The 13798-nt window shown below is 43.4% G+C and overlaps 1 protein-coding gene across 1 annotated transcript in view; it reads right to left on the reverse strand.

The window, feature by feature from the left end:
* Nucleotides 1–13798, reverse strand: part of LOC134353180 (transmembrane 9 superfamily member 2-like) — a 97519-nt gene that overhangs the window by 65421 nt on the left and 18300 nt on the right. Inside the window, exon 4 of the mRNA XM_063061173.1 lies at nucleotides 11988–12115. Within this exon, the coding sequence (XP_062917243.1) occupies nucleotides 11988–12115 (128 nt within the window). The remainder of the gene's footprint in view (nucleotides 1–11987; nucleotides 12116–13798) is intronic.

A 13798-nucleotide genomic window follows, 5' to 3' on the forward strand; every position in this document is an offset into this window, starting at 1 on the left:
AGTTTCAAAATAACAAAAAAGGAAAAGGGCCTGAAGCAAAAGTTTGGGCACCCTGCATGGTCAGTACTTAGTAACACCCCCTTTGGCAAGTATCACAGCTTGTAAATGCTTTTTGTAGCCAGCTAAGAGTCTTTCAATTCTTGTTTGGGGGATTTTCGCCCATTCTTCCTTGCAAAAGGCTTCTAGTTCTGTGAGATTCTTGGGCCATCACTGCTCTTTTGAGGTCTATCCACAGATTCTCGATAATGTATAGGTCAGGGGACTGTGAGGGCCATGGCAAAATCTTCAGCTTGTGCCTCCTGAGGTAGTCCATTGTGGATTTTGAGGTGTGTTTAGGATCATTATCCTGTTGTAGAAGCCATCCTCGTTTCATCTTCAGCTTTTTACAGATGGTGTGATGTCTGCTTCCAGAACTTGCTGGTATTTAATTGAATTCATTCTTCCCTCTACCAGTAAATGTTCCCCATGCCACTGGCTGCAATACAAATTTTTGCATGCCACTGTAAATAAACAGGTACAGGTGTCCCCCGCTTTTCGAACGTTCGCTTTACGAAACCTCACTGTTACGGAAGACCTACATTAGTTCCCTGTTTTCGCTAACAGAAGGTGTTTTCACTGTTACGAAAAAAGGCAGCTTGCAAAAAAAAAATCAGTGCACGCCCCGAGCAGCCGCTGTCCCTGGGAATGGCATTCTCGTTGGCATTGCTTAAACACGTGCCTGTGAGCAGCCGTTAGCAAGATGAGTTCTAAGGTATCAGAAAAGCCTAAAAGAGCTCATAAGGGTGTTACACTTAGCATAAAACTAGACATAATTAAGCGTTTTGATCGTGGTGAACGAAGTAAGGACAAAGTGAGTTTGGCATCCCATAACCAAGAACTGATAGATGAAGAGCTGATGCAATTGGAAGAGGAAAGGATAACAATCGAAACCGAATCAGTAATGATAAAGTATGACTTTAATTTTGAAAGGGTACGTTAGTTTAGGGCATATTTGCAAGATAGTTTGAGTCCTTACAAAGAACTGTATGATAGAAAAATGCGCGAGGCTTAGCGGTCAAGCAAACTGTCGTTTTTCAAGACTTCCACATCAGCCACAGCAGACGACGAACCTCGACCTTCGATATCGAGGCAGGCAGACATAGAAGAAGATGACCTGCTTGCCCTGATGGAAACAGACGACACCCCAGTGTCCCACCACCCAAAACCCCGGGCCGCGCACAGATACTGATCCACGGAGAATGCAGCGGTAGCCAGAACGCACCCAGCGCATCTTTAAGAAAAAAGCTGAAATAAAGAAGCCAATTAATTAGGTGCTGCCCAGCACGTAATTGTCAGCCCAGATCAGAGGCAACGCAATCGGCAATCACCTCTGATCCAGGCTGACAATTACGTGCCGGGCGGTACCTAATTAATTAGCATGTTTATTTCAGCTTTTTCTTAAAGATGTGCTGTGTGCCTCCCGGCTACCGCTGCACGCTTCACGGATCGGTATCGGGTCACTGCCTGGAGGGTGGGGGCCACTGCACCACCCCAACCTGCGACGACTCAGCCTAACACACCATCATCAGTGTGCTCGATCTCTTCCAAATTCCCATAAGTGATACTACACTGTACATACATTATTTCTACTTTATATAGGCTGTGTATTTTTACGTGTTATTTGGTATGATTTGGCAGCTTCATAGCTTAAAGGTTACTGGAGAGCGCTTGCGCTGTGTTTTTGCTGACGGCGCTTGCATGAGATTTTCGCTACGGAGAACAGTTCAGGGAATGATTGTGGAAAAGTACTTCTACTTTATATAGGCTGTGTATTTATCTTATCATTCCTGCTTTTACTATATGTTACTGTTATTTTAGGTTTTATGTGTTATTTGGCATGATTTTGTAGGTTATTTTTGGGTCTGCAAACGCTCACAAAATTTTACCATATAAATAAATGGTAATTGCTTCTTTGCTTTATGACATTCCGGCTTACGAACTGTTTCATAGGAAGGCTCTACCTTCGGATGGCGGGGGAAACCTGTAATCCCAGCATTTTCTGTAAGGAGTTTGCACATTATCCCTGTGGAATGCACATTTTCTCCAGGTGCTCTGGTTTCCTCACACAGTCCAAAGATGTGTTAATTGGTCATTATAAATTGTCCCATGATGAGGTTAGGATTAAATCACGGGTTGTTGGGGGTTGCTGGGCACAGAGCCATGGAGCCAGAAGGGCCTACTTGCCGTTTCTCTAAAATTCTCCCTTACCTAACCAATAAAATACATACCTCCAATTATTTTAGAAATACTAATTAACTGGCAATGCAAAAAAAGATGCCACTTTTTAATTTTTTGAATGATTTGAATACAACTGAAATCTGCCCTCTGTATAGCAAGCTTTGGGAAAATAAGCAACACCATTTTACTCATTTACCTAATTCTGACTGTTGGTCCAACCACATGAACCTGTACATCGTGTGGCTGCATTAAAACATTGGCTCTATGTTTTCTGCCTCAGCTTACATAATGACCAGGTAACATCCTCAGCTGACAACGTGGGATGAGTGAAACTACCACTGGTTAGCAGTTTGATCAGCACGGACAAGGAAGTAAGTAAAGATTAAAGAGTTGTAAAAAAAAAATCAATGTGAAAAACTCAAAACTTTAACTGAAATCATTCTTTAATTCTAATGCGTAAACAATTCCACCATCTTCATTCCTTTGCCTCAGTTGAAGCTGTGCTGACACACTGCTAACAGTGATTCTGACCCACTTGTCTCATCACAGTTTGCAATCCTGAAAATTAACACTGAGGCTACGTCCACACTAGACTGGATAATTTTGAAAACGTCCAGTTTCGTGTAAAAACGACAGGCATCCACACTAGCCTTTTTTAAAAATACCTCTGTCCACATTAAAATGGAAATTTGGGGGAATTTCCTCCTACTGGGCATGTGCAGGACACACAGACAACAAGTGAAGAGGAAACTGTATACTTGGTACGCATTTGTCCAGTTACAGACTAGAAAAACTTGAAAGGAAATTGCCAAATGAAAGACTTGGTGCGCGTTTGTCCAGAAACATTTCCTACAGCCAAAGTCTCTTCACCGATGAAAGGGACAACAGCTACAACTAAATGCAATAAGGCTTGTTACTGGGCAAAAGTGAAATTTGCTGTTATCTCATTTGTTTGCCTTTACTTTTGCCATGTCTTTGTGTATTATTTTGCTGTATTTAAGATGTGCAATAAAACGAGTTACTGGGCAAAAGTGACAATTGCATCTACTGAATGCTTGCACAAGCAATACATTAATAAAGCACCTTGTTAGATGTATAAAACATGTCTGCATCAGTGTTATCTTGTATTTCCATACAATGTTACATTAGGCTGTTACACATCTATTGTCAGACATTGTTGTGGTTGTGTTCAAGAAAACAATGAAATGCCGCGCTGTTGCCACCATTTGTTCCGGCATGTCATGACAGCGGTTTTAAAAATAGCCGGTTACCCTGTACACACTACGTCGGATATTAGGCGTTTTCAGATTTATTTACGCTGGAAAACGTTTCTGAAAATCTCCATTTTTGGGAGAGGAAAACGCTGTTTCAGTGTGGACAGAGGGTCAAAACGAAGAGAAAAAGCTTTGGTTACGGATTTATTCGGTCTAGTGTAGACGTAGCCTTAGATTTATAGAGCTTAACAGCACATAAACAGACACTTCAGCCCATCTAGTCCATGCCAAACCTGTTATTCTGCCTAGTCTCATCAATTCGTACCTGGATCATACCCACATCCTTCTTATCCATGTACTTATCCAAACTTCTCGAAGTATTGAAATCAAACCCATGTGCATCACTTTCGCTGGCAGCTTGCTCCACAACTCTTTTTCCTCAATACTCCCAGGAAGGAGCATTTGGCCAGTCAAGTCCATATTGCCAACCAGAAAAACCAATCAGTCTTACTCCTCATCTTTTCATTCCACTTTAGCTCTGCAACTCATTTTTTCCTCAGATTCCCATCCACTTTGATCCTTGTGCCAGTTGTCTAAATTTACCCAACTCAGCTTTATACTGACCTCTACCTTGCCGAGGCACAGCGACAACTCGCGGATACCTCCTCTTATTTACCCCTCGATCGTGACCCCACTAAGGAGCACCAGGCCATTGTCTCCCACACCATCACCGACTTTATCCGCTCAGGGGATCTCCCATTTACTGCTAACAACCATATAGTTCCCACACCCCGCACTTCCTGTTTCTACCTCCTACCCAAGATCCACAAACCTGCCTGTCCTGGCTGACCTATTGTCTCAGCTTGCTCCTGCCCCACCGAACTCGTTTCTGCATACCTCGACACGGTTTTATCCCCCCTTGTTCAATCCCTTCCGACCTATGTTCGTGACACTTCTCACGCTCTTAAACTTTGATGATTTTAAGTTCCCTGGCCCCCACCGCTTTATTTTCACCATGGATGTCCAGTCTCTATATACTTCCATCCCCCATCAGGAAGGTCTCAAAGCTCTACGCTTCTTTTTGGATTCCAGACCTAATCAGTTCCCCTCTACCACCACTCAGCTCCGTCTAGCGGAATTAGTCCTTACTCTTAATAATTTCTCCTTTGGCTCCTCCCACTTCCTCCAAACTAAAGGTGTAGCTATGGGCACCCGTATGGGTCCTAGCTATGCCTGCCTTTTTGTTGGCTTTGTGGAACAATCTATGTTCCGTACCTATTCTGGTATCCATCCCCCACTTTTCCTTCACTACATCGACAACTGCATTGGTGCTGCTTCCTGCACGCATGCAGAACTCGTTGACTTTATTAACTTTGCCTCCAACTTTCACCCTGCCCTCAAGTGTACCTGGTCCATTTCCGACACCTCCCTCCCCTTTCTAGATCTTTCTGTCTCTGTCTCTGGAGACAGCTTATCCACTGATGTCTATCATAAGCCTTCTGACTCTCACAGCTATCTGGACTATTCCTCTTCTCACCCTGTCTCTTGCAAAAACGCCATCCCCTTCTCGCAATTCCTCCGTCTCCGCCGCATCTGCTCTCAGGATGAGGCTTTTCATTCTAGGACGAGGGAGATGTCTTCATTTTTTAAAGAAAGGGGCTTCCCTTCCTCCACTATCAACTCTGCTCTTAAACGCATCTCCCCCATTTCACGTACATCTGCTCTCACTCCATCCTCCCGCCACCCCACTAGGAATAGGGTTCCCCTGGTCCTCACCTACCACCCCACCAGCCTCCGGGTCCAACATATTATTCTCCGTAACTTCCGCCACCTCCAACGGGATCCCACCACTAAGCACATCTTTCCCTCCCCACCTCTCTCTGCATTCCGCAGGGATCGCTCCCTACGCAACTCCCTTGTCCATTCGTCCCCCCCATCCCTCCCCACCGATCTCCCTCCTGGCACTTATCCGTGTAAGCGGAACAAGTGCTACACATGCCCTTACATTTCCTCCCTTACCATCATTCAGGGCCCCAAACAGTCCTTCCAGGTGAGGCAACACTTCACCTGTGAGTCGACTGGGGTGATATACTGCGTCCGGTGCTCCCGATGTGGCCTTTTATTTATTAGCAAGACCCGACGCAGACTGGGAGACCGCTTTGCTGAACATCTACGCTCTGTCCGCCAGAGAAAGCAGGATCTCCCAGTGGCCACACATTTTAATTCCACGTCCCATTCCCGTTCTGACATGTCTGTCCACGGCCTCCTCTACTGTAAAGATGAAGCCACACTCAGGTTGGAGGAACAACACCTTATATTCCGTCTGGATAGCCTCCAACCTGATAGCATGAACATCGACTTCTCTAACTTCCGCTGAGGCCCCACCTCCCCCTCGTACCCCATCTGTTACTTTTTTTTTATGCACACATTCTTTCTCTCACTCTCCTTTTTCTCCCTCTGTCCCTCTGAATATACCCCTTGCCCATCCTCTGGGTCCCCCCGCCCCCCTTGTCTTTCTTCCCGGACCTCCTGTCCCATGATCCTCTCGTATCCCTTTTGCCTATCACCTGCCCAGCTCTTGGCTCTATCCCTCCCCCTCCTGTCTTCTCCTATCATTTTGGATCTCCCCTCCCCCTCCAACTTTCAAATCCCTTACTCACTCTTCCTTCAGTTAGTCCTGACGAAGGGTCTCGGCCTGAAACGTCGACTGCACCTCTTCCTACAGATGCTGCCTGGCCTGCTGCGTTCACCAGCAACTTTGATGTGTGTTGTTTGTATTAAATTAATTGTTTGAAGTGTCTTATTCTATTGTCCCTTGATTATTTTGATATTTGGTATGGTTTATATTTTGTACTGTCAAAAACATTCCAAATGCTTGTGTTCTTAATTTTCTTTTCCCCATTAAACCTCAACTCAGCTGCAAAGGGAACTCCTTGCTCTCTATTATGTATTTGAATTTCAGATTAAGAAAAAAATTCTTGTTTATTTTCTTCCCAAATTTCTCCCACATCTTCAGACTTGGCATTCTCTACAACCTTATGAACATTTTCTTTCAGTCTAATACCATCTTCCACTTCACCTATAAAGGGACAATCATTTTGCCAATAGAATCTCAATGTCCATCTATTGAGAATTAGCAATATTTAGAACATAGCAATATTTAGCACAGTACAGGCTCTCCAGCCCATAATCTCATGCTGACCCTTTAACCTACCATAAGATCAATCGAAACCTTCCCTCCCACATAGCCGTCCATTTCCTTTCACCGATGTACCATAATTTTTAAAAATATTTGCCATTGCTCATCTACCATGACACCTCCTGATCTAATTGGCAAATATGTCTCCAACTTACCATCCACATAATTACCATATTTAAATAACTAGCTTCATCACCAATTCATTCAAAACAGAATCATTTTTTTTTATTTTAGGAGCTGGTTACTGCAATGCTCTTGTGAACTATTACCTCTTCCTGTCACACAACATAGTTATTACATTAATATGCCTTTAACTTCAGAATCAGGTTTAATATAAGACCGAAAGATATAGGAGCAGGATTGGCCATTGGATCCATCTCTGCCATGTCATCAGGGCTGATCCATTTCCCTCTTAACCCTAATCTCCTACCTTCTCCCCACATCCCTTCATGCCCTGACCAATCAAGAATCTATCAATCTCTGCCTTAAATATACATAAAGACTTGGCCTCCACAGCTGCCTGTGGCAAAGGATTCCACAGATTCACCAATTCTCTGGGTAAAAAAAATCCTCCTCATCTACATTCTAAAAGGACGCCCCTCTATTCTGAGGTTGCGTCCTCTGGTCTTAGCCTCTCCCACCATAGGAAACATTCTCTCCACATCCACTCTATCAAGGCTGTTTATCATTCAAAAGGTTTGAATGAGGTAACCCCTTATTCTTCAGTATTCTACTGAATACACGTCCATAGTCAGCAAACGCTCTTCATATGAAAAGCCATTCAATCCTGGAATCATTTTTGTGAACCTTCTTTGAACCATCTCCAGTTTCAGCACATCCTTTCTAAGATCCGGGGCTCAAACCTGCTCACAATGCTCCACGTGAGATCTCTCCAATGCTTTACAAAGTCTCAACATTACATCCTCGCTTTTATATTCTAGCCCTCTTCAAATTAACGCTAACATTGCATTTGCCTTCCTCACCACAGACTAACTTGCAAATTAACCTTTAGGGAATCTTGCGCAAAGACTCCCAATTCTCTTTGCACCTCAGTTTTTTTGTATTTTCGTTTCATTTAGAGAATAGTCAACCCTTTCATTTCTTCTACCAAAGTGAATGACCATTTACTTCCCCACACTGAATTCCATCTGCCATTTCTTTACCCATCCTCCTAATCTGTCCAAGTCCTTCTGTAGCCTCTCTACTTCCTCAAAACTACCTACACCTCCACCTATCTTCATAACACCTGCAAACTTTGCAACAAAGCCATCAATTCCATCATCCAAATCATTGACATATATGTAAAAACAGGGGTCCCCAACCTTTTTTGCACTGCGGACCAGTTTAAAATTGACAATATTCTTGCAGACCGGCCAACCCGGGTGGGGGGGGGGGGTTGGGTTGCCAACGGACAAGAGTAGCAGTCAAATACGTTGTGTTTACCCCGAGAAAGACTACAATGACCATGAAGCCTTGCGCGGGCACCAGTGCACATGCGTGTACCTGCCGAGGTTTTTTCCCCTACAAATCGTTTTTGGCGATTATGTTCGGGTGGGGGGGGGGGTGGTGTTAATCACAACCGGAATATAGCTGATAAATGGCTAATACACTCAATTTCGTTTCTAAAAGGGTTTATCTAATGAATTTAATATTAAACACACAGTGCATATTTTCCTCTCATGAATATAGGGGAGGACAGGGGAGCTTGAAATAAGCGTTGAACGAACTTCCAGTAGAAGTGGTAGCGGCAGGTTCGATGTTATCATTTTAAGAAAAATTGGATAGGTAAATGGACAGGAAAGGAATGGAGGATTATGGGCTGAGTGCAGGTCGGTGGGACTCGGTGAGAGTAGCACTCGGCACGGACTAGAAGGGCCGAGATTGCCTGTTTCCGTGCTGTAATTGTTATATAGTTATATAAGTCACTTATCAGTCAATAGCATCATAAAATTTTAAGTAACGTTTGGATATTAAACACACGGCGCATATTTTCCCCGTATGAACATATAAAATCACTGCAACACACCAATCTCTCTGAATCAGTGGGAGTCCTGGGCTTGTTTTCCTGCAATGAGACGGTCCTATCGAGGGGTAATGGGAGACAGCGATACGCGAAGCGGGTTCCTTCTGTTCAGTTTATTCCACAATTTAATTTTCATTGTATTCATTGCAGAGATATGTTGCAAATGGAAGCAATGTTTTCAGTGCTTTCGTAGCTATCTCAGGATATTTAGCCTTGACTTTGATCCAGAATGCCGGCAGAGATGTTACGTCAAACATACTTTTCAGCCCGCCGTCATTTGCAAGCTCGAGGAGTTGATCTCCTTCCCGCGCTGACATGGATGACGCGTGGATAATGACCTCGCGTGCGTTCAATCTCAACAGTGCGCGTGACAGGGAATGAGGAGAGGTACAGCTGACTCATATCACCAAATCACATCGTTTCTTCGTGGCCCGGGAGCACATGCTCTGCGGCCCAGGGGTTGGGGATCGCTGTATAAAAAGAATCGGTCCTAACATCGACCCCTGCAGAACACCACTAGTCACCAGCAGCCAACCAGAAAAGGCTCCCTTCATTCTCACTCTTTGCCTCCTGCCAATCAGACACTACTTTATACATGCCTGAATCTTTTCTGTAATACCATGGGCTTGTAAATTGTTAAGCAGCCTCATGTGTGGCACCTTGTCAAAGGCCTTCTGAAAATCCAAGAACACAACATTAAGTGATTCTCCATTGTCTATCCCACTTGTTATTTCCTCAAATAATTTGTCAGGCAAGATTTTCCCTCAAGCAAACCATGCTGACTACAGCCTAGTTTATCATGTGCCTATAAATACCCAAGGCTCCATTCTTATAACAATCAACTTCAACCACTGAGGTCAGACAAACTGGCCTATAGTTTACTTTCTTCTGCCTCTCTCCATTCTTGAAGAATGGAGTGACATATGCAATTTTCCAGTCTTCTGGAACCATTCCAGAATCAAGTGATTCGAGAAAGATCATTACTAGCGCCTCTACTATCTCCTCAGTCACCTGATCAGAGCCCTGGAGTGTACATCATCTAGTCCAGGTGATTTACCTACCTTCAGACCCTTCAGTTTCACAAGAATCTTCTCTCTAGTAATGGTAACTTCATGACCCCAGACACCTGGAACTTCCACCATATTGCTAGTGAAGGGAAGGCTGATGCAAAATACTTATACAGTTTATCCACCATTTGCTTCTCCCCATTACTACATCTCTAGCATTGTTTACCACTTGTCCAATATTCATTCTTGCCTCTCTTTTACACTTAATGTAGCTGAAGAAACTTCTGGTATCCTCTTAAAAACCAACAAAAGGCACTGAAAAATTCATTAAGGAGGTAAAGGTGGAATACAATAAAAAAAATTATTAAAAAAAGATGGAGTACAAAAGCAAGCTAGCCAATAATATTAAAAAGCTTCCCAATCCTCCAACTTCCCACTAATTTTTGCTCTATTATATGCCTTCTCTTTGGATTTTATGTTGGCTTTGACTTCTTTGTCAACCATGGCTGTGTCATCTTTCCTTTGGGATACTTCTTCCTCTTTGGAATGTATATATGCTGTGTCTTCCAAATTGCTTCCAGTAATTCCAGCTATTGCTGTCATCCCTGTCAGTGTTCTTTTCCAATCAATTTTGGCCAAATCCTCTCTCATGCCTCTGTAACTCCCTTTACTCCAATGTAATACTGATACATTTGACTATAGCTTCTCCTTCTCAAATTACAGGGTGAATCAAACATATTATCCTCGCCCCCAAGGATATATTTTTTAACCTTAAGCTCCTAATCAGCTCTGGTTCATTGCACAACACCCAGTCTAGAATAGCTGATCCTCTAGTGGGCTCAACCATGAGCTTCTCTAAAAAGCCATCTTGTAGGCATTCTAGGATATTAGTCCCACTCCAGTTCAGGTGCAAACAGTCCCTTCTGTAGACGTCCCATCTTCCCTGGAAGAGATCCCAATGACCAAAAACTCTTATGCCCTTCCTCCGGCACCAACTCCTTGGTCATGTATTAAACTGTATAATCTTCCTAGTTCTCGCCTCACTAGCACATTGCATGGGCAGCAATATTGAAATCACAACCCTGGAGGTCCTGTCCTTTAGTTTAGTACCGAACTCCCTGAACACCCTATGCAGAACCTCATCACTCGTCCTCCCCATGTCATTGGTACCTACATGGACCACGATTTCTGACTTTTCAAACTCCCAGTTGATAATGTTGAGGACTGTATTCGAGATATCCCAGACACTGACACTTGGTAGGTAACATACCATCTGGGAATCTCATTCTTGCCCACAGATCCCCCTGTGGGTGTGGGACAAACTACCAGAGGAAGTGTTGGATGAACATTCAATTGCAACATTTAAGAGAAGTTTGGATAAGTACATGGTTGGGAGGGCTACGGTCCAGGTGTGGGTCAATGGGAGACCGAGCAGGATAACTATTTGGCATGGACTAGATGAGCAACAAAGCCTGTTACTGTGCTGTAGGGCTCTATGACTCTAAACACGATAGGCAGAATGGGCATCACCTGTACTATCATGACTCTATGGGGAGGATACAGTTCCTAATGTTACCAATGGGGTCACATAAAAACCTACGGCCCGAAATACAATATTGTCACTAGTAAAAGTGTAATGGGGAAATAAGCACTTAGCTTGTTCAGTTTAACCTTAAATGTTTCCAAGTTAGACAAGTGTACAAGGGGCAAAAGAGAGGAAGGCCAGGAGAAGATAGATATAAATGCGAAGCAAAAAAGGAACATCAACACTGACACATTGGTGGGCAGAATGGGCAATTCTCCAGAGAATCCTGGGCACAATCACCATGGCACATCGGTGGGCAGAAAGAGCCAATTTTACAAAGGGAATCCTGGGCACAATCACTATGGCACAATGGTGGGCAGAATGGGCAATCACATGGCACACAGTGAGCTAATTGGGTCAATTTTCCAAAGGAATCCTGGGCACAATCACCATTGCACAATGGTGGGCAGAATGGGCAATCACATGGCACACAGTGAGCTAATTGGGTCAATTTTCCAAAGGAATCCTGGGCACAATCACCATGGCACATTGGTGGGCAGAATGGGCAATCACCATAGCAAAATGGTGGGCTAATTAGGTCAATTTTCCAAAGGAAATCCTGGGCACAATCACCGTGGCACACTGGTGGGCAGAATGGGCAATTCTCCAAAGCTCTTTATTTCATTAATCTTGGGCATTATCACTATGAACCCACATTTTTCAGTACAAATCTCATGTCTGAAGTTCAACGAATAGCAGGAAATAAAACATTGTTAACATCTGGAAGCATTCAGGAACTTACCAATGATGTTGGTAATTCAGGAGAATTCCCTTCTTTATGAAAGACAGTTTGTCTGCACTCACTTTGTCCTTTGGTTCATAGGATTTCATGCAAATTGGTTTACATATTTCAGGTTTGTTAAAAGTAAACTGTAGGAATGGAAAAAACAAAGATTGTCTCTGATGAGTAATCCTTGATATTTCTCAGGTAGTATTAAAATCAACAATTATTCTATTGTTTTATTCATACTGGAAAAAAAAATGGTTTAACTACATAACACCTCATAGGCCTGATTTTATTCTCACAAGTCAATGAACATGTTGTAAAAAAAAATCACTCCCTACTCTGTACATAGTTTTCTTCTTTCGATTGTTCTTTCTTTCCTCTTTCTACAAGTGTATACCTCAGATAAATATTTGTGGAGATTTGTGACAAATATGACTATATGATATATATATGTACAGTATCTGAAATACATCCTATGGAAATGGTTGTTTGATGATGAAATTCAATGAAAAAAAAATTACAAAAAAACAACAATGATTCTGTTGCACAGGAACAGGCCCTTCGGCCCACCACGACTATGCTGCCCATCATACTAATTCCACTGAGCTGTATTAATTCCATATCCTTCTATACCTGCTCACTTAAGTACCCGGTAAACCTCTCCAGCACTGACGAGCAGATCTGTATACGATACTCCAAGTATCATCTGAATAATATTTTGTACAGCTGCGACATAATGTCCCAACTTCTACTCTCAATGCCTCAGCCAATGAACAACATTGTGGGCCGAAGGGCCTGTACTGTGCTGTACTATTCTTTGTTCTATGAAGGCAGGCACAGAACAGTGAACAGTACAGCACAGTACCGGTCCTTCAGCTGATGATGTTACGCTAACCTTTAAACCTACTCCCAGATCAATCTAACCCTCCTAGTCCTCCATTTTACTGCTATTAAAACAAAATTTCTTTCTCAATTGTTTTGAATGGAATATTGGTTTTGTTCTCTCATGCTAGAATACCCCAGAATTTTTTTCACTTCAAGTGCAGAGTGAAATTTTGTAAAATTTCTTGACGCTTTCTCCACGTCAATGTAAATATCGCATTAATTCACATGCAGCCAATTCATCATCACTCTGAACAGGAAGGACTTATTGCAGTATCACTCGTCTTATCATGGACTGTCTGTCTCACTCCCAAAAGGGAGGAAGCTACATTGCATCCACACCAGGACTGCCAGACTCAAAAGTTATTTTCCCTTTAAATGACGCAAACAACAGGAATTCTGCAGATGCTAGAAATTCAAGCAACACACATCAAAGTTGCTGGTGAACGCAGCAGGCCAGGCAGCATCTCTCGGAAGAGGTGCAGTCAACGTTTCGGGCCAAGACCCTTCGTCAGGACTAACTGGAGGAAGAGCTAGTAAGAGATTTGAAAGTTGGAGGGGGAGGGGAGATCCAAAATGACAGGAGAAGACAGGAGGGGGAGGGATGGAGCCAAGAGCTGGACAGGTGATTGGCAAAAGGGGTATGAGAGGATCATGGGACAGGAGGCCCAGGGAGAAGGAAAAGGGGAAGGGGGGGAAACCTAGAGGATGGGCAAGGTGTGTAGTCAGAGGGACAGAGGGAGAAAAAGGAGAGTGAGAGAAAGAATGTGTGTATAAAAATAAATAACGGATGGGGTACGAGGGGCATCAGTGGAAGTTAGAGAAGTCAATGTTCCTGCCATCAGGTTGGAGGCTACCCAGATGGAATATAAGGTGTTGTTCCTCCAACCTGAGTGTGGCTTCATCTTTACAGTAGAGGAGGCCGTGGATAGACATGTCAGAAT

This window comes from Mobula hypostoma, chromosome 10, assembly GCF_963921235.1.
Source record: "Mobula hypostoma chromosome 10, sMobHyp1.1, whole genome shotgun sequence".
NCBI lineage: Eukaryota > Metazoa > Chordata > Chondrichthyes > Myliobatiformes > Myliobatidae > Mobula > Mobula hypostoma.